Source organism: Oratosquilla oratoria, chromosome 25 (genome assembly GCF_046742065.1).
Source record: "Oratosquilla oratoria isolate Oo_2021 chromosome 25, ASM4674206v1, whole genome shotgun sequence".
In the NCBI taxonomy this organism is placed as follows: domain Eukaryota; kingdom Metazoa; phylum Arthropoda; class Malacostraca; order Stomatopoda; family Squillidae; genus Oratosquilla; species Oratosquilla oratoria.
In genome coordinates this window covers 33,854,027-33,880,171 of record NC_134801.1, presented here as the reverse complement: position 1 = coordinate 33,880,171, position 26,145 = coordinate 33,854,027, and the positions used below count along the sequence as shown (strand labels likewise).

The following is a 26,145-nucleotide window of genomic DNA, read 5'->3' as shown; positions in this document are numbered from 1 at the left end:
TCATTTCTTTTATGAACTAAAAACTATAGATAAGGCATAAACAATATTAACTATTTTAGAAAACATTTGTTTTTGTTTGGTAGTGTGGGGTTGAGTTGAGTGTAGGGTAAGTAAATCTTGCAACTTAGCAGTTTTAAACAGTTAAATTAAGGTTCTTTTTCAAAGACTACATCTCGCCCATATGTCAAGTCTTATTTGAAGCATCATGTTTACCTAATTATATTAAGTAGGGAGGGGGGAAATGAGAAACCTTGTAATCGTAATACTTGTGATTGTACCCGCTACCCTTTATCCGACTTTTTATTGTTTTTGGATTTGAATACTTACATTGAAATTTAATTTTCCATCAGTTTTTAAAAGAATAGTCAATGAAGTTTGTGATTTATTTCCTTGGTAGGGCTGCAGTCCATCGGTAGTAGTAGTAGTATAATTAATAGTAGTGGTTGGGTGAATAGCTGTAGACTGTAGTAGTAGTAGTGGTGGCTGTGTTGCCTTGTGTTTCACTAAGTCGAAAACCAGAGTCAAAAGTCATTAGTGCCTCCCATAGATCTCTGGAAAGAAACTTTGGTATTATTTTAGTTGTGCACACATATGTGATATAGCATTAGAAAATTAAATATTAATTTTGTACATAATATATATGTGATTTTCTTGGCGGAAATAAATAACAAAAAACTTTGCTACAAGCAAATCAACCAACGAACAAAGCTGTTAGGATACAGTCCAGATGCCATGTTATGTCTGTCCAGTCCAGTCACTGTCAATTAGACAATGGCTAATTAGCAAATAACAACTGGCTCACCTCCCGCTATGCTACATTTTCTTTAACCGTCTCCAATACCCTGCCCATTACCCTTGTGTTTGCCTCCTGCACCACCCCGTCTATGTACACATTGAACAGCCATGGCAAAATAACACATCCCTGATGCAGCCCTAACCTAACCTCAGAGCACTCACTCTCTCCATTCCCAATTCTAACACAAGCTGTACTACTCTTGTAAAAACTCTTAATGCTTTGAACAACTTTCCCTTAATCTCATATACTGGAAAACCTCCCACAGTGCTTCCTGTTTACTCTGTCACAAGCCTTTTCCAAATCCATAAAGACCCAGAAAATATCCTTACCTTTTTGACAAAGCTTACTCACATATGTGTAATATTTATTTAAAAAAAAAAGTAAAAGTAAAAGAAAAAATGGTGGGATTATATTACAGTCTGAATCCCTATAAATACAGTTACTGGTATTGATTTGATTTTATTCTATTCTTTTATATATTTTTATATTGTTATTAATTTACCTATGCATGTATTTATTTATCTCTAATTTATTTATATATTATATTTTTCATTACTTTTTTTTTTCTCTCTCCAATTGTAAGAGATCATTCTTGTCCTTAACCACATTGTTCGGTTGCCCTTAACCAAGTTGGTATTTACCTAATTGCAGTATACAAGAAAGGAGGAATACTTGAGTCCCATCTCCTCCTCTGCAATTTATCATACTTAGCCTCAAATTCATGTACAGTCCGAACTTAATCTATCCTTGATTTCCAATTATTATATTTAGATTCAAATTCATATATTTTTCTAGAATGGGCTTTATTTTCTAAGCCATTACAAGTATTTATGCATGCATCCATATAGAAAACTGTATTTCTCTATATCTTTCATACATGTAGTCATCTTTAATTTGTTCTTATGACCCCTCAAACAGCACCAGAAAAATATGACGTCGTCAGTCCTCCTCGAGGAGGACTGATGACGTCATATTTTTCTGGTGCTGTTTGATCATCAAACATTTTGTTGTTTTATTATGATTTTTTTTTTTTATTTGACCAAATGACAAGACATCTTGTCATCGGAGTTGAATGGGTTAAAGCCCTCCTATCCTTAATTAAGAGATCTCATCTGTCATTGTAATCTTTCCCTTTTAGTGACCTGAATACTGTAATTATATCACCTCTTTCTCTTCAATCTTTCAAAATTGGCAGACCCAGTGCTTTTAGTATTTTGTCATATAGTGTATCTGCTACGCTGAGGACCAGTGGTGTGGTAGGGACAGAGATGACCTTTGGTCCATGAGGTACTGAGATGAGAGGGAAATAGGTTTTAATGGGCATTGATAAATTATATGAGAAAGATAAAGAGAAATACAGTCGTACCTCGGTACTCGACCATAATCCGTTCTGAGGTGGTGGTCGAGCACCGATTTGTTCGAACACCGAAACCAATTTTCCCCTTATCACTGTCTTTCTTTGGACCCATTATTAAGGGCTAGAGCAACACGAAAAAGTTTAAATCTGGGAAGAAATACTCGAACAAACTGCGTACGTCTTACTCCGCTGGCGGTCTGAGTCGAACTGACGCTTACCCGCTGTTCGAGCTAGTCGAGTACCGAAAATCTGTTCGAGGTCCGATGCATTTTCTACTCGAATTTTTTGGTCGAGCACCGATTTGGTCGAGTATAGAGGCGGTCGAGTACCGAGGTACGACTGTACCAGAAGAAGCTGAAAGAAATGTGGGAGGTGGTGAGGGATAAAGGGAAAACAAAAGTAGAAAAATGGGTATGTTTCAAGGAGGAAGTGATAAAGTGCACAAAGATGGCATGTAGGAGGAAGGTGGGAGGGAACAGGAGAGGTGATGAATGGTGGGATGAAGAGTGGAAGGCAGTGGTGGAAGAGAAGAAACAAGCATATAAGGTTGCAAGATAGAACTAAGGAAGCATATGAGTTATAAGAAGAGAGAAGAAGCAAAATGCAAGGTGAGGGAGGCAAAGAGTAGGACAGAGGTGGGGTAGTTGTGTGATAGAATTATGAAAAGAAAAATAAGATGTTTTAGAAGGAAGTGAAGAAAGTGAGGGGCAGAGTGAGTCAGGTAAAGAGGAAAAGGTAAAATATGCAGATGGATGGATGGAAGTAAAGACAGTAAGGGAAAGATGGGTAGAGTATTTTAGAGAAGTGCTCAAGGTGGAGGAGACTAGGGAAGGACTTATTGTGGCAGTGGGAGGTGCTACAAAAATGACTGATGGGGTAGAAAATAACTTATAGGAAAAGACAAAATACAAAGGCATTGAAAGTGACGAAAGGAGGTAAGGTACCTGGGTTGGATGGCAGTCATATGAAGTATTTACCTAATTGTAGCATGCAAGAAAAGAGCAACACTCTTTGGGTCCTGTCTCCTACTCTCCAATTTATCATACCTAGCCTCAAATTAGACCAGGTGTCTGGCAAAGGGAGAAACTGTTATAGAGGACTGGGTAGTGAGGTTGTTTAATATTTACCTAAGGGAGGGGAATGTACCAGAAGACTGGAGGAGTGCTTGTATAGTTCTGCTTTACTAAGGAAAAGGGAATAAATATCATTATGGCCATTTTATAAAGATCAGTTTAGAGAGTGTAGTTGGAAAGGCATGGTGTAAGTTGAGAGGATTAGGAGAGAAGTTTTTGGTAAAAGGTAAGGATGCCTTTTAGTCTTTTAAAGACCTGGAAGAGGCTAATGTCAGGGTCAGTAGGGAGCCATTGTGGTTCCAGAAGTATAAGATAAGGGCAAAGTTGTTAAAGATGGTAAAAAAAAAGATTATGTGAATAGTAGAGCTAGTGTTAGGGTTGGAAATGGTAAGAATGAGTGGTGTGAGGTGAATGTGGGGCTGCATCAGGGTTGTGTAATGTCATTTTGATTGTTCAACATGTACATGGATGGGGTGGTAGAGGAGGTAATTGTGAGAGTGATGGACAGGTATTTGGAGATGGTTAGTGATGTCATTGCTTTTGGCTGGATCAGAGGAGGGTCCAAGGCAGTTAGTGATGAAGTTCCAGAAAAACATGTGAAAGGAGAAAGTTTAAAGTGTTGTTAAAAGTAAGGTAATGAGATATACAAGGGGTGAGGGTGGCAGTGAGTTCGGGTCTAGTGATAAGGGAGAGATGCTGTAGGAAGTAGAGAGTTTTAAGTTTATAGGGTCACATGTAGCAGGGAGTAGAAGAATTAGGGGTAAAAGTAGAGTGAGGTGGGTGAGTGCGCCTACAACATTATGGGGCAGACACTTGAAATGTAAGGGGGTAAAAGGAAGACTTTTGATGTCTGAGATAAAGTGTTCAAGTAGTATGGTGGGAGTACAAGGATGGATAGAGTGAGAAATGAGGAGGAGAGTTGGGGTGGAAAGTTAATAATAGTTTTTATTGTTGTTTTCTTGTTGATTTTTGCTGTCAGGTCCTTGATTATGTTGGCTGAATGTCAAATGAATATCAAATGTTAGTCCTAGAATTTTTGGTTTCCTTTCAAGAGGAAGGGTTTGACCATTTTATTTTACTATATGTATATATATATATATATATATATATATATATATATATATATATATATGTATATATACATGTATATACAGGGATTTCTCAAATTATGCGAGAGTATGGTCCTGAAGGGATTGTGTAATGTAAAAATCACAAAGTAAACAGTTAAGTTTTACTATTGCTTACTTGATTTTTTACATCATGTTATTCTAAATAATCTGTGTAATATGAAAAAAATTACTAGATTTTTTACCCTGTGTGATTCCAAAATCATACATTCTAAACACACTTGAATCAAGAAATCCATATATATATATATATATATATATATATATATATATATATATATATATATACATATATATATATATATATATATATATATATATATATATTAACAACCACAGTGCACTTTAATTATAAGCCATCAACATTGGGAGATCTGATGGAGGCTAACATGCAGAAATTGAAATGTGGTACTGCCAAGGACTTGAACCTGGCTAGCACATGACAAGTGCTGTAGTGACTTACTGATTACACTATCGAGGTCTCCTCTGTAACTGTCCTTCTTTAGCTTCTTTTCGTGTCCTCTTGTTTCTCTTCTGTCCCATTTTAATAAGTCATCTCTATTGAGAATTTCCATCCCTTTCATAATTCTGTAAATGGACAACAAATCACCTCCTTCTCTTCTCTGTTCCAGTATTGATAGATGTAATTTCTCCAGTCTTTGTTCATATGTCAAATTTTATAGTGTATATGTAGGTGCCATTTTTGTTGCTGCTCTTTGGATTCTAATTTTCTTATGTTCTTTTTTGTGCTAGGTGCCCATAGTGTTGCAGCATACTCTAGTTTAGGTCTTATTAGTGTAACCACTATTTTCTTTACCATTTCTTCATCCATGTAGTCGAAGGCCACTTTTTTGATCTTAATAAGTTAAAAGTCTCTCCAAATAATGTATTGACATGTTTATCAGGTGTCAAGTCACTTGAGATGATCACTCCCAGGTCCCTTTCTGAATTGACTTTTTTGACTTCCTTGTTTCCAATTTTATATTGACCCAATATTCTATTTTTGCTTTTTCCAAATTCCATTATGCTACATTTCTTAATGTTGAGGTTCATTTCACATCTCTGACTCCATTCGCATATTTTGTCCAGGTCTTCTTGTAGCGATCTGCAGTCTTCTGTGCTTACTCTCTTGAGTAATTTGGCATCGTCAGCATAGTTAATGTGTTTAGTGCAAGTGTGGCAAATGTAGGGTCCTGGTTTTGTTTCTAAGTTGCCAGCTAATAGGAGAAATGGGAGGACAGGTATTGGTGTACTGACGTGTGAAAAAATATGGATATAAGAAAGGAAGAATGTTGAGGGTAGCATGTGAGTGTAAAAAGTGACCCTCTAGATAGAGACCAGGTACCACCTCCTTAGGATGGGGATGTGTTATGTCTATATGTTGGATTCTTGGACAGCTCCTGTGAGTAGGATCCTTCACTGTCAAGGGAGCATCTTCCTCATCTCACTGTCTATGGTCTAAACAGTGCAGCTTCTTGCAGGCTGAACACAACAGCACCAGACCAAACATTGCCATACTGATGTTTTTATGTGGTACTGGTATTGCTTTCTTTACCTCACATATGAAGCCTTTTAGTTAATATATCCTTACTCCATGTTCTGATTTATCTTCACAGTTGAATACATAACTGATAGCTGTTCAGATGTTTAAAAAATTAATTTTTTTTTAATTTTTTTTATCATCATTCTGTGGATTCATGTTAGCATGACATTGTGGAAGACCTTTTGTAATCTACCTGTGATTATCTTCTCAGTTGAATACATAAGTAATAAATGTTCAGATGTTTAAAAAATTGAAACTTGACATTATTTTATAATAAAGACTTCTATCCTTAGGGTGAGCCGGAACTTATACATTATCCAAGATGGAGCGATCACTCTTCAAGGAGAAGGAGGCCTTCAAGAAGCGAGCCATGGCTGTGCCAGTGTGAGTGTTAAGCATACTCCTGCACATTTGTTCTATAAATAATGTGTTAGTGTATTTTGACAGCTATATTACATATTGAAAAATATATCTTGTGTTTACATACTGGGGAATTCCTCATACTGAGGTATTGAATGTGTGGTCATGCAGATTGTACTGTAGAGACTGTTTTTTGGGGTGCCCCTATGGACCAGAGCTACACATCATTCTTTTATGTTAGAATAAAATCTCTATAAACGAATGATATGCTTTTGTAGAACTGCTGTGGTGTGATGGAGAATATGGAGGGTTTAATTGTGGCAGTGGGAGATACCAGGACAATTACTGTGAAGTTAGAGTAAAAGCTCTACCAATAATGGGCTGATGAGATGCTTTTGTAATACTGCCATGGTATAATGGAGAATAGGAGTGTTTGTGGCAGTAGGAGATACCAGGATTATGACTGTGATGGGAGAAAAGAATGATAGGGGGCCATAGGAAAAGAGGAGCTACAAAGATCATTGAAACCAGTGTAACCTGGTAAGGAACTTGGATAAGAGGTGTCATTTGGAGTGTCTAACAAAGGGAGGACCATTGATAGTGGATTGGTTGGTGAGTTTGTTTTATGTGTGCCAAGTGAGAGAAGTAAGTAAATGCCTTGAGGAATTAAAATTGTCATGATAAATAGGCATCTGGGAATGGATGCAAAGAGGAGATTGAATGAAGGGGTAGTTGTGCCAATGGCATTATATGGGGCAGAGACTTGGAATTTAAGAGACAGAGAGGAAAAATTTAAATGTGTTTGAGAGGAAATGTCTGAGAAGTATGGTAGAGTGAGAAACAAGGTGAGGAGAGTAGGAGTGGAAAAGGAGATGGCAAATAGGGCTGATGAAAGATTATTGGGATAGTTTGGACACATGTAAAGAATGAGTGGTGAAAGATTAGTAAAAGAAGTATGGAAGGCAGAGATGGAAGGAGTGAACATGAGGGGATGACCAGGGATGAAACAGATGGATGGGGTGAAAAGGGCATTCATTAAGCAAGAGAGGAATGTCTTTTGAGCAAGGAAGGGAGAAAGCAGGAGATAGGGATGAGTGGAAAGTGACTATGTATAGATGATACTATTAGGCTAGGGAGGGAGGAGCAAGGGATGGGGGGTAGGGGGTGCTTATGTGTGAATGATATTTTGATGCAAGAGATTTTTTTTCCTGTCTTCACCAATTAAGTGAAGCAGCCTTGCTGTGAATGTACTCTGCTACATTGCTTCTGACCAGGACAGTGGGCTGGATACAGGGATGACCCATCATCCATGAGGAGCTAAGATGAGAAGGAAGAAAGGGTGGTGGGTGGGAATAATTAAGTGTGCCAGTGGACTGGAGGAGTGCATGTATAGTTTCACTATACAAAGATAGAGGGGTGTAGTTGGTAAGGCATGAGGGAGGATGTTAATCAAGAGGATTAGGAGTGGAAAGAAGGAAGTGATTAGGGAAGAGCAGTGTGGGTTTTTGAAAGTAAGATGGTGCATATGTCAAATAATGGTAAAAAGGTACATATGTGAGAATTTTTAGTAAGGAATAGGGATGTGTTTTTGGCTTTTATGGATTGCTTTTTTGTTTTTTTCTTTTTTAAGGTAGTTTGTTGAGGAGGGTAAATAATGTTTACATGAGTAGTAAAGTTTGTGTTAGGCTAGGAAAGGGAGAGATTGAGTGGTTTGAAATGAAGATGGGGTTGTCAATAAATGCATTGCAAAAAAAAAAAAAAGTTAAAGATAACTGGTATGTGATTTTTTTTTCTTTTCTTTTCTTTCTTTTTTTTACAGGGTTGAAAACAAAAAGAAGAGGCCCACTGAATCATCATCAGCTGAACCTCCCAAAAAGAAATCAAGCAAACCAGCCCCTTCAGAGACGTCCAGGTGAGACACTGGCAGAAGAAGTTACTGGAAGGAGAAGGTACAGCACCCAGGGGGCATACAGACAGAACATCCTCACATTAACTTGTAAACTTTTCAAAGCGTCAGTTGACAGCCACTAAATACAGCAATAGTTTTCAATTGATAATGAGTGAGCTGGTTTGATTTGTAGGACTTTCATGAGAAGTAGTATTATTTGACTATCCTTTGGTCAACAATATTTTGTTTACTCAGTCTTTGCTCACTCTGCTACCTTTTTGTTTCAATTTCAAAACATGTGAAATAAGATTAATACATACAAATACACATGCATACATTTATAAGTTCATACCAAGAAATTTGTTGTCCCTCCCATCTTTGCACCTCATGAATGAAGGGCCATCCCGTCCCTGCCACACCACCTGGATCAGAGGCAATGCAGCAAGACACAGTGCTTCACAGCAAGGCCCCCCAGCTGGAGCTGGTTTACCTCCACAGCTTCATTATTTGGTGATCCCCCTCCCCGCTCATCCACTTGGAAAAAAAAATGTAGAATGGATAAGAGAAACATCCCTTGTGGCTATGTCATTTCTTCACGTATTCACAACCACTATCCATTCACTCCTATCTTTTGCTTTCCCCTTCTTTGCTCAACAGATATTCTTTTTGCATTCAGTGCCCTCTTCACATTATTCTTGAGCTTCCTCTGAAGGTCAGTCCTCCCATTTCTGCTTTCCACTCTTTCTGTAAGTCTTTTCCCAGTCATTCTTTCCATATGCCCAAGCTGTCTCAGTACTCTTTGATCTAACATATCTGACATCTCTTTCCACCCCTGATTTCTGCCTTACCTCCACATTTTTCACTCTGTCCATCTATATTACACATACCCATACTTCTCAAACATGCTTAGGTTCTTCCCCTCTGTTTCTTTTGAAGACTAAATATCTTGCTTCATACAATACTGTGGACACAGTCACTCCCTCATACAATTGTCCCATTGTATTAATTCTGAGATACCTATTTTTCATTATAATTTTGATTCCCCCCTGACACTTATTTCTCAGGAACTAATTACAGATTCCTATATACCTGCATGAGGTGGTCATGTGATTTGGACATCAGAGAGAGAGAGAGATTCAGAATCATATCCCATCTTCAAACCCCATCAGTTTCCTCACTTCCATTTGGAGGGCTGACATTTTGTCTTCAGACTGAGCCCAAGAACTCTGTATATCAGTTTTGGCTGTATTTCCTCCACATTTCTACATAAGAAGAGTTAATAACTATTGATAGCTTCCCTTGTACTGTTTTCAGCTGGTGACAGGAACAGTCCCACACTAATACAATACAGACATTAGTTCAAAGTTTATTTCAAAAATGATCCCTGGGAAGGCTTGAGGATTGTTACCAACTGCCGTGTGGCTACAAGTTTCCAGTCAATAAAACCCAAGGCAATAATTGATTGCATTACCCCCTTTACTATTTCATTCATCCCCATCTCCGATCCTTTATTCATTGCCACATGTAACCCCAAATACTTAAGCTCTTCACTTCCTCCAACCATGAAAATCGACCTAGCCCACCACCATCACTCCTTATACATATCATCACCTTTTGCCTGCATTTATTTTCAGCTTTATCTCTACACACACTCTTCCAAAATAATTTTCCACTTTATGCACATTTTAAATTTTCCCATAAATATTAAAGCAACAATGATTTCTCTCTATATACCAAGGGCTTTTCCCTCTTACAAGGGAGTTAGCTAAGTCAAAAGACATGTACCCACTCCCATCCATTCCACTCCCATTCCACTCCCATTCCACTCCCATCTACTGCCCTATCCTCCCTCTCATCATCGCCCCTCGTGGATGACAGGTCATCCCTGTATTCTGTGGTGATTACACCTGGGACAATTTGCTTCTATTGCCAGGCCTATTCCATGTTGGTATTGTTTTAAAGCTTGTGTCCTGAATGCAGCCATGCCACTGTGACTAATTCACCACAGGAGTGACCTCTCTGTAGGGTTGATGTCAGTGGGAATTAGGTGGAACAGGGAGTTCAGTGGTTCAGTTATGGAGTGTTTATTTAATGATCAGAGCTACTCTACTTAGATTTGAATTTGTGTATTGTGTCAGCATGGTTTATATTGCCTTCTAAGTTGATATAGAAAGCTATAAGTTTCACATCCTTTAAACATTTATTTAGTCTCAATTTGGTCACATGACCTCTTAAAGCCCTCCCATTCCTAATCAAGAATTTTTTTCTGTCAACATAATTTATCCCCTTTAATGACTGAAATAATGCCATTAAGTTGCCCTTTCTCTTCAGTCTTTCATTGTTGGCAGACTCAGTGCTTTTAGTCTCCCCATATGGCTTATCTGCCAGACTGGGACCAGTTTGGTTGCTGCCCTATGTATTCCCTCCTCTCAAGAGAAGTAGGAACTACAATGGCACATTTGCATTCTGGACACCATCCAATATTAAAGCAGTATCTACACAGAATAGGTCTGGCCACAGAATCAGACTGTCCTGAGAATGAGATGGATGGATGAGGTGAAGGGGACCTTGGTTAAGAGGGGACTATCTGTTGAACATGGTGGATCTAGGTGTGAATGAATGATAAATTGACACTGCCCAAAGGGATTTCTCCTCATTTTCTTTAATTATCAATGAGTGGATGAGGAAGAAGGGTCACCATGGAAATGAAAATGTGGAGGTAAACCAGCTTCAGTTGTTAAGCCCTGCTGTGTCTTGCTGCATTGCTTCTGACCCAAGCAGTGGGAAAGGGACAGGGATGGACCTTTATCCACAAGGTGCTAATATAAAAAGGAAGACAAATGGGTGTGGGATGGGTGGAGGGTGGGTGCATGCCTTGGCTGCTACCTTCCTTATAAAAGGGAAGAACTTTTTTGTATATAAGTTGATTGACAATTTTTTTATTGACTGAAAACCAACAGCCCCACAGTTGCTGTCAGTAATATTCTGGCCCTCCCATAGATCTCTCTGGGAAGAAACATTGTCTGTTTTGTATTTGTGTGGGAATGTTTCCATCCCATTGTAGTTGGAAGAGAGAGGCTGTCACCAGTTGTCAGCTCTCCTTAAATTCAGAGATGGAAGAAATACAATTGAAGTTGAGAAAGATTTTGGGTTTAGTCTGGAGACTGAGAGTTAGTCACTTGGGCTGTACTTCTAGATTGAGGTAAGGGTGTTAACAGGTTTTTGAAGTGCAGGGAAATGATCCTCAAATATCTGTTTCACAGGACCATTACATGCAGGCACCCATCATTGGTACCTTCTTCAAGAGAGGACTAGGGCATTTGATTGATTGATTCATCACAAGTTGAATTGGGTAGCCTAATCTATAGTTTTGTATCAGCTCTATTTATAGTTTGTCCCTGTGACTAATGCATAGGTATTCCTACAATGCTTGCATAGCTCTATAAAGAACTATTTTTGTTTTCTTTATAGTTATAAGTCTGTGTCTGGCAACAATTTTCGCTTTGGTGTGCTAGCCCGAATTGTCAAACACATGAAAAGTCGACATCAAGAAGGAGAATCACATCCTCTCAGCATAGATGAAATTCTTGATGAAACTAATCAACTCCACATAGGCTCAAAAATAAAGACAGTAAGTAATTTTGACAGTATTTTAAAATGTTTTTGTGATGATAGCTGTGTCTTCATCCATGAGGTGTTAGATGGGAGAGATAAACTGGTTTTTAGATAAGTATGGGGTGGGTCTAGAATGGGTGTATGCTTCAACTCAGCCACCCCATTACAAGAGAGAAAAGACCTTTTGTTATATTTATGTTTGTGTATAGTGATGGTTTGGGTACATGGAAAGAATGAGTGAGGAGAGATTAACAAAAAGAGCATGGAAGGCAGAGGTAGATGGAGTGAATTTGAGAGGAAGATTAAGAATGAGATAGATAGATGGGGTGAAAGGGGCCTTGAGTAAAAGGAAAATGTCTGTTGAACAAGGAAAGGTGTAAGTGGGGAATTGTTGTGAATGGACTACAACATCATGCAGCCCAAAGGGATTTCTCCTCATCTTCTTAATTTTTGCATGAGGGCTCAAGGAGGGAGGGTCACCATGTAAATGAAATGGCTGACCTTGCTGTGGACATTCTGTGTCCTGCTGCATTGCTTATGATCAGAGCAGTGGGTGGGAGACAAGGATTACCCTTCACCCACAAGAAGCTAAGATGAAAGTGAGACAAATAGGTGACAGATGTGAGTGGGATGGGTGGAGGTGGGTGCATGCCTAGCCTGGTTACCTCCCTTGTAAAGGGAAAGAAGTCTTTGTGTATAGATAGATGTATAGTGATTAGTTTATCATTCATATTCAAAAATCTTGAGTCTGAATAGAAAAGTTTGGCTTGTTCAACACTTAATATTCCTGTTTCTTTTACATAACATGAACAGTAATCTTACAGATATCTATGTCAATATATCCATTGCCCTGGTCTCTTGCAGAAGACCTGTGGCCTTTAGGTAACTGAAAACACCTCCAGGTGGGTCCACAAGTTACTTAGGGCAGATGTATTGTTGTCTAGGGGTTGTTAGTGTGGAGCATTGTAGTATAAGGTGATCAGTGTCCTCCTTGTGGTGGTTGCATCTGAGGCAGTTTGAATTTGTGGCCAGGCCTATTCTGTGGTTACTGTTTTAATGCTGGAAGGTGTCTGAAGCATAGGCTTGCCAGTGTGATACTTATATACATATATATATATATATATATATATATATATATATATATATATATACACATACACATACACATACATACATATACCAAGGCTTTTTCCCCCTTATAAGGGAGGTAGCCAAAAGGGAAAAGGCATAAAATCATTCCCACCCATTCCATCCCTGAATACACTCCACACCCCTCCACCCTCCCTCTTATCTTAGCACCTCCTGGATGACAGGTCATCCCTGCACCTTGTCCACTGCCCTGGGTCAGAAGCAGTGTCGCAAGACACAGTACATCCACAGCAAGGCCGCTTCATTAAATCAGCAACCCCCCTCTCAGTCCTCCCATGCATAAAAGGAGAAGACGGGGAGAAACCCCTTCGGGCTGCGTCAAATTTTGCTCACACATACTACCTCACCCCCCATCCCCCCGCCCATTCCACCTCATGCATCACAACATCATCCATATACAACCATTCTCCATTCACCCCTGTCTTCTGTCCTCTCCTGTCCTTCCTCAACAGACATTCCCCTCTTCCCCAAAGCCCCCTTCACCCCATCCATCCACCTCATCCTAGGACGTCCCCTCATGTTCACTCCCTCCACATCTGCCTTCCATACCTCTTTTACTAGTCTTTCTTCACTCATTCTTCCCATGTGTCCAAACCATCCTAATACTCTTTCATCAACCCTATCTCCCAACTCCCTTTCCACCCCCATTCTCCTCCTCACCTCCTCATTTCTCACTCTATCTAGCCTAGTAACCCCCATCATACTTCTGAGACACCTCATCTCAAACACATTCAAACTCCTTCTCTCTTCCTCTCTTATGTTCCATGTTTCTGCCCCATACAGTGCTGTTGGCACAATCATTCCTTCATACAGTCTCCTCTTAGCATCCATTCTAGGGGGTTTATGTCTGGAGTTTGTTGTTGAAGTATTGAGTTTGATGGTCTGTCTTGTAGGTATTGTTTATTGATCTGAGACTGTATGTGTATTTTTTGTGGTGTAGGTGATAGGTTGTTATAAATGTTTGACCAGTATGCTACTTTTTTTTCTGTTGGTGGTGCTTGTGAGATGTAGGATGTGGTGTTTAGAGTTCTGGCATAGAATTGTGTTCCTATAATTTTCTTGTGGTATGCTTTGGAGAGGATTTTTTTTCTGCATGCAGGTGTCCAAATAGGGTTAATTTGGTGCATCAAAGCTCCATTCTATAAAGTTTGTAAATTGTTTATGTTTGTCTTGTTTATTGTTGTTGTTGTTGTCATTTCCTAGACTGGCCAAGCAGTCCTGTCACTCTAAGGAACGTCATAGCAGGGTTTTCCCACAAATCCTTTGTAGAGTGTGTATTGTATGGGGCAGAAACATGGAACATGAGAGAGGAAGAGAGAAGGAGTTTGAATGTGTTTGAGATGAAATGTCTGAGAAGTATGATAGGGGTTACTAGGCTGGATAGAGTGAAAAATGAGGAGGTGAGGAGGAGAACAGGGGTGGAAAGGGAGCTGGGAGATAGGGTTGATGAAAGAGTATTAGGATGGTTTGGACTTATGAAAAGAATGAGTGAAGAAAGATTAGTAAAAGAAGTGTGGAAGGCGGAGGTGGAAGGAGTGAATATGAGGGGGCGTCCTAGGATGAGATGGATGGATGGGGTGAGAGGTGCTTTACTAAAGAGAGGAATATCTGTAGAGGAAGGACGGGAGAGGACAGAAGATAGGGGTGACTGGAGAAGGCTTGTGTATAGATGAGGCTGTGATGCATGAGGGGGAGTGGGTGGGAGATGGGGGGGGTGAGGAAGTGTGTATGAGAAAAAATTTGACGCAGCCCGAAGGGATTTCTCCATCTTCTCCTTTTCTGCATGAGGGGATGGGGAGGGGGGTCGCCGAATTTATGAAGTGGCCTTGCTATGGATGTGCTGTGTCTTGCGACACTGCTTCTGACCCAGGGCAGTGGACAGGATGCAGGGATGACCCGTCATCCAGGAGATACCAAGATGGGAGGAGGGTGGAGGGGAGTTGAATATATGGGAATGAAATGGGTGGGAGTGATTTTCTATGCCTTTTTCTTTTTGGCTACCTCCCGTGTATGGGTGAAAAAGCCTTTGGTATATGTATGATGTTGGTATATGTATGTATTGTGTTGTTGGTGTGTGTGATTGTGTGCAGTGCAGTCTTCCATAATATGTTGTATAGTATGGGTTGAAGTGTTGCATCCTGGACAGTTATCTGCAATGCAATCATCCAGCTTCTTCTGGTAGCTTAAAAGGGCTTGATGGTGGCCACATCGCAATCTGGCCAGGTGGACTGTCCTTACGGGGAAGAGAGAATTCAGAGGGATGGATATCAGGGGGTCTACCATGCAACAATGTGTTGTCTTTCAGTTTATTGATGGAGCAGTGATATGGTTATGGATATGTTTCTAGTATCTGGTGCATGTGGAGGAAGAGAAGAGAGTATTTGTGCGTGATATAGATATTTAGGTGAAGAGAGTATTTGTCTGTGATATAGGTACTTAGGTGTCATTTTGATGTTTTTTGGCATGTGTGGGTGTTCTACTATGCATTTACCTAGTTGTATTTTGCGGGAGAAGAGCTATGCTCGTAGGGACCAGCAGTTGTATCTTTCCGCATCCAGTTCTTTCTTAAAGTTGTGTATAGTTTTAGCACTCATTGTTTTCTCTTTCAATTTATTCCATGTATCTATCACTCTATGTGGAAAGCTATTCTTTTCCAGATCTCTTCTGTAACTGTCCTTCAACCATTTCCATATGGTGACGTCTATGTAGGCGTCATGAGGAGCAAGTGGGTACGCGATGATGCCGACGTCGGCGTCTTGATTACAGGTAGTCGTCAACTTACGACCTATGCGACTTACGACTGATCGACTTTACGACCACGAGATGGTGCAATAATATCTAACACTTAATAGAGTAATAGAATTGCAATGTTATGCCTGGCAGTGCAGTACATTACTCCGCACGCTGCGAGACGCAAGTACGATAGTTTTCGCAGGCTGCCAGCAGCGTCAGCATCCCAGCCAGCTAAATATTCTTTCATTTTGTTTGTTTGAAGTAAAATGTTTCCTAATTTTGCATTGCATTTTGTATTTTTGAATGTTTTGCAATTAATAAAATATAACAAACTTTTTATGCCTAGGCTAGTTTGTTGTCGATAACAATATGTTCGGTACAGTACTTAAACGAAAAGAATGTGTTTTGTTGAAATTAAAAAAATCCTAATTTTGCCTTACATTTTGTATTTTTATGTTTTGCAATTAATAAAATGTAACTATTTTTTTTATGCCTAGTCTGTTGTCGATGACAAAATGTTTGGCACAACATTTTGTATTTTCATGTTTTGCGATTAATAAAGTGTAACAGTAAACTTTGTTTATGCCTAGTCTGTTGTCGATAACAGTATTTTCGGTACAGTACGTAAACGAAAAGAATGTGTTTCGAAATATTTTTTTCCTAATTTTGCTTTACAATGATTTTAATGTAACCAACAAAAAAGGATTTGTAGGTCAAAGATGACAGGACTTTATTCAGTATGCGTAGGCCTAGGCTACGTTTCCTAACGAAAATGATAAAAAGTTAATGAATATTAAACAACGTAGCTCAAAGATAATAAGATTTTATTCAGTATGCATATGTTTCCTAAAGAAAGTCTGATGGTAAAATAATACAAAGGTTAACAAATACAGTATTAAATATCATAGGTCAAAGATGATAGGATTTTATTCAATATGCTTAGGCCTAGGCTACGTTTCCCAAAGAAAATCAGATGAAATTATAAAAAGGTTAAAAATACTATACAACATAGTTCAAAGATGCTAAGATTATTTCAGTATGCTAAATATACAATATATATATATATGTATATTATATATATTTATATATATATATATTATATAAAGGGTAATATATACTGTATATATATATAGACCGACTTGCGTCCAGATCGACTTACGACCTGTCTGTCGGAACCGAACTCGGTCGTAAGTCGACGACTACCTGTATATTTATTGTAGTCGTACCTATGTAACCTCCATTCTCTCTAAACTGGCTTCATCATATTTTCTATGGTTATCAAAATTCACGGGTGAAAGAGAACGAGTGATTGAGAACTGACTTTATTTTTTATAATGCGATTATTATGACGCAACATCGCACGTCGGGCAGCTAATGCTGCCAGACGTGTGATGTGCCCTAGAGTGAAGAGGTTAAGTTTCTTCTTGTGTCCCCTTGTATTTCTTCTGTCCCATTTAAGTAGATCATCCCTGTCAAGGATTTCCATCCCTTTCATAATTCTATATATGGATATCAAATTGCTTCTTTCTCTTCTTTGCTCCAGAGTTAATAAGTTTAGTTTGTCCAATCTTTGTTCATATGTCAACATACTGAGTGTTGGTGCCATCTTTGTTAGTGCTCTTTGAATTCTTTCTAGTTTCTTTATGTCTGTTTTTGTATTGGGTGTCCATAGTGACACTGCATACTCTAATTTTGGTCTTATCAGTGTAACTAGGATTTTCTTCACCATCTCCTCGTCCATGTAGTCAAAGGCCACTTTCATTGATCTTATTAAGTTGTAGGTGTCTCCAACTATTTTGTTTAAATGTTTGTCTGGTGTTATGTCATTTGGAATGATCACTCCTAGGTCTCTTTCTGAATTTACTTTTGTAACTTCTTTTGTTCCAATTTTGTATTTACCGGATATTCTATTTTTGCTTTTTCCAAACTCCATTATACTACATATTTTAATGTTGAAATTCACTTCGTTCTTTTTACTCCAATTCCAGACTTTGCCCAGATCTCGCTTAAAAGATTTACAGTCTTCTTCGTTACTCACTCTCTTCAATAGTTTTGCATCATCTGCAAAGAAATTTATGTAGCATTTAATTCCTTCATCCATGTCATTTATATAAATAGCAAACATTATCGGAGCCAATACAGAGCCTTGGGGTACTCCACTTATGTCTACCCATTTTGAGTTCTTTTCTCTAAGTATCACTCTCATTTTTCTTCTTTCAAGAAGTCTCCCATCCATTCCAATAATTTTCCTTGTATTCCACCTATTAGTTCAATTTTTCTTAGTGTTTTTTTGTGTGGTACTTTGTCTTTTTCTTTTTGGCTACCTCCCTTGTAAGGGAGAGAAAGCCTTGGTATATGTACTCGTATGTATATATGTACTTTGTCGAAAGCCTTTTGTAGGTCCAGGAAGGCACAATCTGCCCAGCCATCTCTTTCTTGTATTATGTCTAGCAATCTTGAGTAAAAGCATATTAAGTTTGTAGTACATGATCTTCCACTTCTAAGTCCAAATTGGTTGTGGTTTAATATTTTGCTCTTTTCCAACTGTTTAGTCCATTTGTTATTAAAAACTCTTTCGCATATTTTTGCAATTGTGCTTGTAAGGGATATTGGTCTATAATTTGTTGGATTTTCTTTATTTCCTCCCTTATATAATGGTACAATATTAGCATTCTTCCAGTCATGTGGTACTTTTCCTTCTTTGTGTGAGAAATCAATTGTCTTGTGTATTTTGTCTGTGAGTTCGTCTATGCATTCTTTTTCCAGTTCGCCATTCCATCTGGCCCATGTGACTTTCTGACATAGAGTTTCTTTATTTGGTCCCTTATTTCTTTCTGTGTCACCATTATTTCTTCCATTTCAGGGGATCTTTCTTGGTGACTATCATCTCACAATTGTGAGCTTTCAATTGTAAAAACAGACAAAATGTCTGGTCATTACTTCGGCCATTTCTACATCTTCTGTGTATTCTTGATTTCCTTCATGCATTTTTATTTTTTCGTGTTTGTCTAGGGTTGATGAAAGAATATTAGGATGGTTTGGACACATGGAAAGAATGAGTGAAGAAAGACTAGTAAAAGAGGTATGGAAGGCAGATGTGGAGGGAGTGAACATGAGGGGACATCCTAGGATGAGGTGGATGGATGGGGTGAAGGGGGCTTTGGGGAAGAGGGGAATGTCTGTTGAGGAAGGAAGGGAGAGGACGGAAGACAGAGGTGAGTGGAGAATGGTTGTATATGGATGATGTTGTGATTGCATGAGGAGGAATGGGCAGGGGGGTGGGGGGTGGGGTAGTATGTGTGAGTAAATTTTGACGCAGCCCGAAGGGATTTCTCCCTGTCCTCTCCTTATATGCAAGGGGGGACGGAGAAAGGGAGTCGCTGATTAAATGAAGCGGCCTTGCTGTGGATGTGTTGTGTCTTGCGACACTGCTTCTGACCCAGGGCGGTGGGCAGGGTGCAGGGATGACCCGTCATCCAGGAGGTGCTCAGATGAGAGGGAGGGTGGGAGGGGTGTGGAGTGTATTTAGGGATGAAATGGGTGGGAGTGTTTTTATGCCTTTCCCTTTTTGGCTACCTCCCTTGGAAGGGGGAAAAAGCCTTGGTATATGTATGTATGTGTTTGTCTTTTAGTTTGTCATATATCTGTAGAACAGTTTAGGTTGATCTTTGCATATTGCTATTATATCTTTTTCATAATTTCTTTTTTCTTCTCTTTGTATGTCTATGTATTCATTTCTCAGTTTAATGTATGTTTGCCATTTAGTCTCTTTTTTTGTCCCTTTTCCATCTTTTCCAAGCTTTGTCTCTTCTGTCTTTAGCATCACTACACTTTTTATTATACCAGCACTTTGTGTACTCCCTTTTCTGTTTCTGCTGAGGCACATATTTGTCTGTTCCCTCTTTATATATTTCTTTGAAAATGTTCCATTTCTCTTCCGTATTTGTTTCATCATTTGCAAATTTTTCCCAACTGGCATTTTGGAAAAATTTCCTAAATTTTACAAAATCAGTTTTGTTGTACATCAGTCTTCCTTCTCTATGTTTCTCGTTCCTTCTTACCACATTTTGTTCCTTAAGTTCGATCTCTATTAGTATGTGGTCACTCTTCCCAATTGGTGTTTTATAATTCATTTCTTCCACTATTTCTGGTTCAGAGGTGAATATCAAATCTAGTCTCGATGGTTCTTCGTTTTGTCTAAATCTAGTATTTTCTTTAACCCATTGCATCAATGTGTGGTCATATCCAGAAGGACATTTCCTCAGAGCTTGTCTCCACCTCCCATTGTCAATGTAGTGGGTGTGCTATGTTTGTGGAGGCTGCAACAAGTGTTGTGTGCCTTTCATGTCAAGGAGGAAGTGGCGTTCTGAGTGCTAGTCAATCCATTTATGTTTATCTGTAGTATGTGTATTTACCTAGTTGTATTTTACAGGAAGAGAGCTGTGCTTGTAGTGATCCATCTTTGTATCTTTCATCTTGAAGTTTGTTTTTAAATTCTTGTATAGTTTTTGAACTCACTGTTTCCTCATCCAGTTTATTCCGGATATCCACCACTATGTGTGGGAAACTATTCTTTTCCAGATCTTTTCTATAACCATCTTTTTTAAGATTCTTTTCATATCTGCTTGTTTTTCTTTTATCCCACTTCAGTAAATCATCTCTATCGAGGAATTCCATCCTTTTGATAATTCTGTAGATGGTCAGTAGATCTCCTCTTTCTCTTCTTTGTTCTAGGGTCGGTAGTTAATCTTTGGATAATCTTTGTTCGTATGTCAGTTTGGAGAGTGTTGGTGCCATCTTTGTCATTGTTCTTTGGATTCTTTCTAATTTCTTTATATTCTTTTTAGTACTGGGTGTCCATAGTGTCGCAGCATACTCCAATCTTGGTCTTATCATTGTAACTAATATTTCTTCACCATTTCTTCATCCAAGTAGTCAAAGGGCACTTTCATTAATTTTAGTAAATTGAAGGTTTCTCTGACTATTCTGTTGATATGTTTGTCTGGTGCCATGTCATTGCTGATAGTTACTCCTAGGTCCCTTTCCAAGTTAACTTTTTTAACTTCCTTTGTACCAATTTTATATTGTCCTGATATTCTATTTTTACTTTTTCCAAATTCCATTATACCACATTTCTTGAGAAATAGACATTTGGGAATGGATACTAAGAGGAGATTGTATGAAGGAGTGATTGTGCTGACAGCACTGTATGGGTGGGAGTGGTTTTTATGCCTTTGTTTTTTGGCTACCTCCCTTATAAGGGGAAAAAAGCCTTTGGTATATGTATGTATGTACATTTCTTGATGTTGAAGTTTACTTCACACTTTTGACTCCATTCCTAGACTTTGTCCAGGTCTTTTTGTAGTGATTTACAATCTTCCTCTGTACTTACTCTAGTAGTTTTGCATCATCTGCAAAGAAGTTCATATAACATTCCACACCTTCATCCATATCATTTATATATATGGCAAACATTATTGAAGCCAATATAGAACCTTTAGAGAATCCACTTATCATTTTTTCCCAGGTCAAGTTCTTGTCTCTAAGTACCACCCTCATTTTTCTCCCGTTCAAGAAATCTTCCATCCTTTCTAATAACTTTCCTTGTACTCCATTTATTATTTCAATTTTTCTTAGCTTTTTGTGTGGTACTTTATCAAATGCTTTTTGTAGATCTAAGAAGGCACAATCTGCCCATCCATCCTTTTCTTGTATTATTTCTATGATCCTTGAGTAAAAGCAAATCAAGTTTGTGGCACATGATCTTTTGTGTCTAAATCCAAATTGTTGAGGAAGGAAGGGAGAGGACGGAAGACAGAGGTGAGTGGAGAATGGTTGTATATGGATGATGTTGTGATTGCATGAGGAGAAATGGGCTGGGGGGTGGGGTAGTATGTGTGAGTAAATTTTGACGCAGCCCGAAGGGATTTCTCCCCGTCCTCGCCTTATATGCAAAGGGGGACGGAGAGGGGGGGTCGCCGATTAAATGAAGCGGCCTTGCTGTGGATGTACTGTGTCTTGCGACACTGCTTCTGACCCAGGGCGGTGGGCAGGGTGCAGGGATGACCCGTCATCCAGGAGGTGCTCAGATGAGAGGAAGGGTGGGAGGGGTGTGGAGTGTATTTAGGGATGTAATGGGTGGGAGTGTTTTTGTGCCTTTCCCTTTTTGGCTACCTCCCTTGGAAGGGGGAAAAAGCCTTGGTATATGTATGTATGTATGTATATTATTCTCTTCCAAATGCTTAATCCATTTACTTTTGATAACTTTTTCACATATTTTTGTTATTGTGCTTGTAAGGGAGACCAGTCTATAGGTAGTTGGATTTTCCTTGTCCCCTACTTTGTATATTGGTACAGTATTTGTATTTTTCCAATCTTGTGATACTTTTCCTTCTTTGAATGAGAAATCAATTATCTTTTGTATTTTGTCCATTAGTTCATCTCTACATTCTTTTAATATTCAATTTGCAATTCTATTTGGCCCATGTGATTTTCTGATGTCAAGTTTTTTATTTGGTCCCTTATTTCCTTGTGTCACAATTATTTCTTTCATTGGGGGGGGGAATCTTTCCCTCTGTCCTTCCTCCCAATATTGTGTACTTTCAATTGTAAATACAGATTTAAAGTGTTTGTTCATAATTTCAGCCATTTGTACATCATCTATATATTCATTATTCCCTCAACACAGTTTCACTATTTCATGTTTATCTTTTAGTTTGTCATTCACATACCTGTAGAATAGTTTAGGTTGGTCCTTGCATTTTTCTATCATGTCCTTTTCATAGTTTCTCGTTTCTTCCCTGCGTATTTTTACACATCCATTTCTTAGTTTGATGTATATTTGCCACTTGCTCGTGTGTTTTTGTGTTGGTGTGGTTGTAGGTATAAGTGTTGTCATGTGTTGGTTACAACTCCAATTCTTTGTGTATTTGTTTGTGTTGGTTAGTGTTGTACATGTAGTGGTATGTGTTGCATTTGATGGATATGTGTGGATAGTTTATGGCATGTGGAGCAAGTGTAAAGGCCTAGATTGGTTTCTCTGTCACTTGTCAATAGGAGGAGAAATGGGAGGCCAGATGTAAGGTACCGACCTTATGTGAAAAAAACAGGAATATATGAAAGGGAGATATATAGGAATTGTGTAGAAGAAAGAAATTAGTGACTCTCTGGCCCAGTCTGGAGACCAGGTGCTGGCCTCTTGGAACCATGCCTCCTTTGAGAGATGGGATACATGGTGTCCATTTGGCATCAGAGGCAGACCTTGGTGACTTCTATCCTTCTTGGGGGTGGTGACATCCCCTCTTCATCATCTATATGCTTGGTGCAGCTGTTTGAAAGGTGGACACTGTAGCATCGCATATTTATATAGCTTTTGTACATCAGTTCATATAGAAATTTCTATGATATCCTTGGGATTACTGTAAAGTGTAGCTGTATGATATAATTTATCCTTTTACTTTCAGTGGCTAATAACAGAATCATTGCCAAACAATCCCAAAATTCAAGATGCAGATGGTACTGGACGGTACATCTTCAAGCCTTCCTTGAGAGTAAGTGACCGGAAAAGTCTCATGAAACTTCTACGTCACAATGATATGAAAGGCCTGGGTGGGATCCTGATTGATGACATCCAAGAATCTCTGCCACATTGTGATAAAATCATGAAGGTATGTATAAGTGAAGATCTGATTGAATTATTTTTGTATTTTCATGTTTAACTTTTATTTTTTCCTACTTACTCAAAGGGTAGAGGGGGCATTGGGTGCAAAAGGAATGTGTTAAACAAGGAATAGAGAGTGAGAAAGTTAATCGTGAATTGAGGGAGATTACAAGTGGATGAAGGAGTGACACAGTCAGAATGTTTTTGCTTGCTCTGTAGATGTTTTTTTTTAGCAGATGAGGATGATGTTGCCATATAATAGACTAGTGAGGGTAGACCAGCTCCATATGTTGGACCCTGCTATGGAAGTGCTGTCTCACAGCATTGCTTTTATATACCCAACTTTTACCCATCACACACCTATTCAGCAACTGTTTGTTGTCTATTTTATTTAAGTTCCTTGTAGGTGAAAGGTCATCTCTGCCCCTGCCCACCACCTGGGTCAGAAGTAATACAGCAAGACACAGCACCTCCACAGCAGGGCCCAATAGCTGAAGCTAGTGTACCCTCATTGTTTTATTACATGGTGATCTTCCTCCTCATCCACTCAAGAAATTACATAGCAGACAAAGAGAAATCCCTTTGGAATAGTAAAAGTTATTAGTGACAGTATTTCTCTAACAGAGGAGATTGTTCTCCAGTCATAAATAAGTCCATAGAATTATTCTGTCAGCAGCAACCAGCACTTTATCCTTGGGAACAGTACTGTACTGAAGAGATGTACTCATAAAGGTAGTAAAGGAGAGATTTAAGGAGAATAGGACAACAGAGGGACTGAAAATTAAAAATGATCAGCATTCATTTTTTAATATAGAGTGTCATTAGAGTCCATAAAACCTGTTATCAATACCTCAATACAAACAACAGTACAATATTGCTTCCCTGAAAGATTAGTGGGCCAAGAGACTCAAGATAACAGATTAAGTTGTGGAACATTGGTGTGTGTGTGAGAGAGAGAGAGAGAGAGGTCATAACTTGGTGCAAAGATCAAGTGTCACTCTCTCAAGATTGCATTCCCAAGTGAAGGTGAGGGTGCTGATATGTTGTGTAGATGGATGGTGGGAAAATTTTAATCTTTAATATCTATTCAGCAGGACTAACACATGCAGGTTCCTTTCATTGATCCCAGGATAGTCTGATTCAGTGAGATGCAGTGCTCATGATACAATCTGTACACTAGTTTCAACTAACTGAAAACAAATAGTTCATACAAATTGTTTATTTGTTCCAGTGAGCACTGAAAGGATATTTTCTATTTATCACTCAATTATCTTACAGCAAGTGGACAAAGACATTCTGAAAATAGTGAGGCAAACTGACAAGAAACAGATAATTTTTTTTCATGATAAAGGAATACAGTTTCCTGTAGAAAAGGAGTTCATACAACTGTGGAGAAATACATCAGTGGATGGTTTACAGGATGATAATATTGAGGAGTATCTCAACAAACAGGTAAATCTATGAATAGTATATTCTAGTTAAGAATAAAAAGAAATTTATGCTTCTCACAGTGGGTGAGATGCAGGGGTGACCCATCATTCAGGAGGAGCCAAGAAAAGAGGGAGGGAGGGGTGGTGAATGGTTTTGGAGTATGTGGGGATGAAATGGGTGGGAGTTGATTTATGCCTTTTAACTTTGGCTACCTCCCTTGTAAGGGGGGGAAAAGCCCTTGGTATATGTATGTATGTACAGTGCTACCTCTCATTAACGGACTAAAAGGGGGGTAACGGTGTCCGTTGATGTGAATAATCCGTTGATTTGGAGTGGTTTTTGGGTGGCATAGTGATTGCGCGCACTAAACAACAGCACCAAAAACACCGAAAACACAGCAAAAACACCGCAAACACAGCTAATTAACGTCCGTTAATGAGAGGTAGTACTGTATTTGTGTTTGTATTTTGTCACCATTAACAAGCACTTCTATCCTTGAGGATAGTCTTATACTGTAGAAGTAGGGTCTATATAAGTGTACTTGTTCTTGTAGTTTTATGTTTTTAATATTTTGTTACTTGCTTTTTCAGGGTATCAAGTCCATGCAAGATACGGGTCCAAAGAACTTGGTACCAATCCGCAAAAGGAGCAAACAGCGCAAACAGAGAGCAACCAAACTCTCAGACAATGAGCATCTGGCACATCTACTTGAAACATATGATGAAACATAGAAAGAGAAAACAGATGGGTTTTTATTTATGGAAGTGTTTCTTTTCCACCAACAAGAACTAGTTGATAACTTTACATTTAGGGCACATTTTTACAGTACAGTATTTCCTTATAGTGAAATAAATGCTTTGTAACCATTGTTACTTATGAGCAGTAAAATAACAAATGTATGAAATGTCTTTCATAGGAGTATTGAAATTGGACAGTCAAATGTGTGTGTTTTATTTCATAATCATAATCTGCTGGTCAAGTGGATTAGGGTGTCACTACTTGCAACAAAGCTTGAGGTGATTGCAGTTTGAACCCTGCCACCGGCGAGTTGAATCAAGGGCATGGCTCATTAAATAATGTGCTACAATGTCCTCTGTTAGGGGCACCCCCCAGGCTTTCTGATAGGGGGAGTTTTGTGACATTAAATCTTCTCACCTTCTCACCATACTACAGGTAGGGCAGTTGCCCTATTCAATTGTGAGACATTAAATCATCATCAATCATTGGTCATCATCATGTTTGTGAAGGAACCAATAGTGGATGCATAGCTGTGGTGGTCATGCAGGATGGATGTTAGAGAGAATTGGCTCTTTATTATATGGCTTCAAGATCCACAAGCACTCTCACTTCTACCTGGAAATGCAGCCTTGAGGGGTTGACCTATAATCTAGACCATATCCCAAAATCTATCCA

The 26,145-nt window shown here is 38.8% G+C and overlaps 1 protein-coding gene across 2 annotated transcripts; it reads left to right on the top strand.

The window, feature by feature from the left end:
* The first annotated feature begins 41 nt into the window (after positions 1–41).
* On the top strand, positions 42–25,672 carry TfIIEbeta (transcription factor IIEbeta). 2 transcript variants are annotated; one of them, XM_076208648.1, is made up of 7 exons: positions 42–106; positions 6,190–6,280; positions 8,076–8,168; positions 11,616–11,775; positions 23,105–23,308; positions 24,580–24,753; positions 25,323–25,672. In XM_076208648.1, exons 2-7 carry the CDS (start codon positions 6,219–6,221, stop codon positions 25,461–25,463), a joined length of 834 nt encoding a protein of 277 aa, XP_076064763.1. In that variant the 5' UTR covers positions 42–106; positions 6,190–6,218; the 3' UTR covers positions 25,464–25,672. The 2 variants fall into 2 exon arrangements, with proteins under 2 accessions (XP_076064763.1, XP_076064764.1); XM_076208649.1 differs by lacking the exon at positions 42–106 and having other exon boundaries at positions 8,076–8,205.
* The last annotated feature ends 473 nt before the right edge of the window (positions 25,673–26,145 follow it).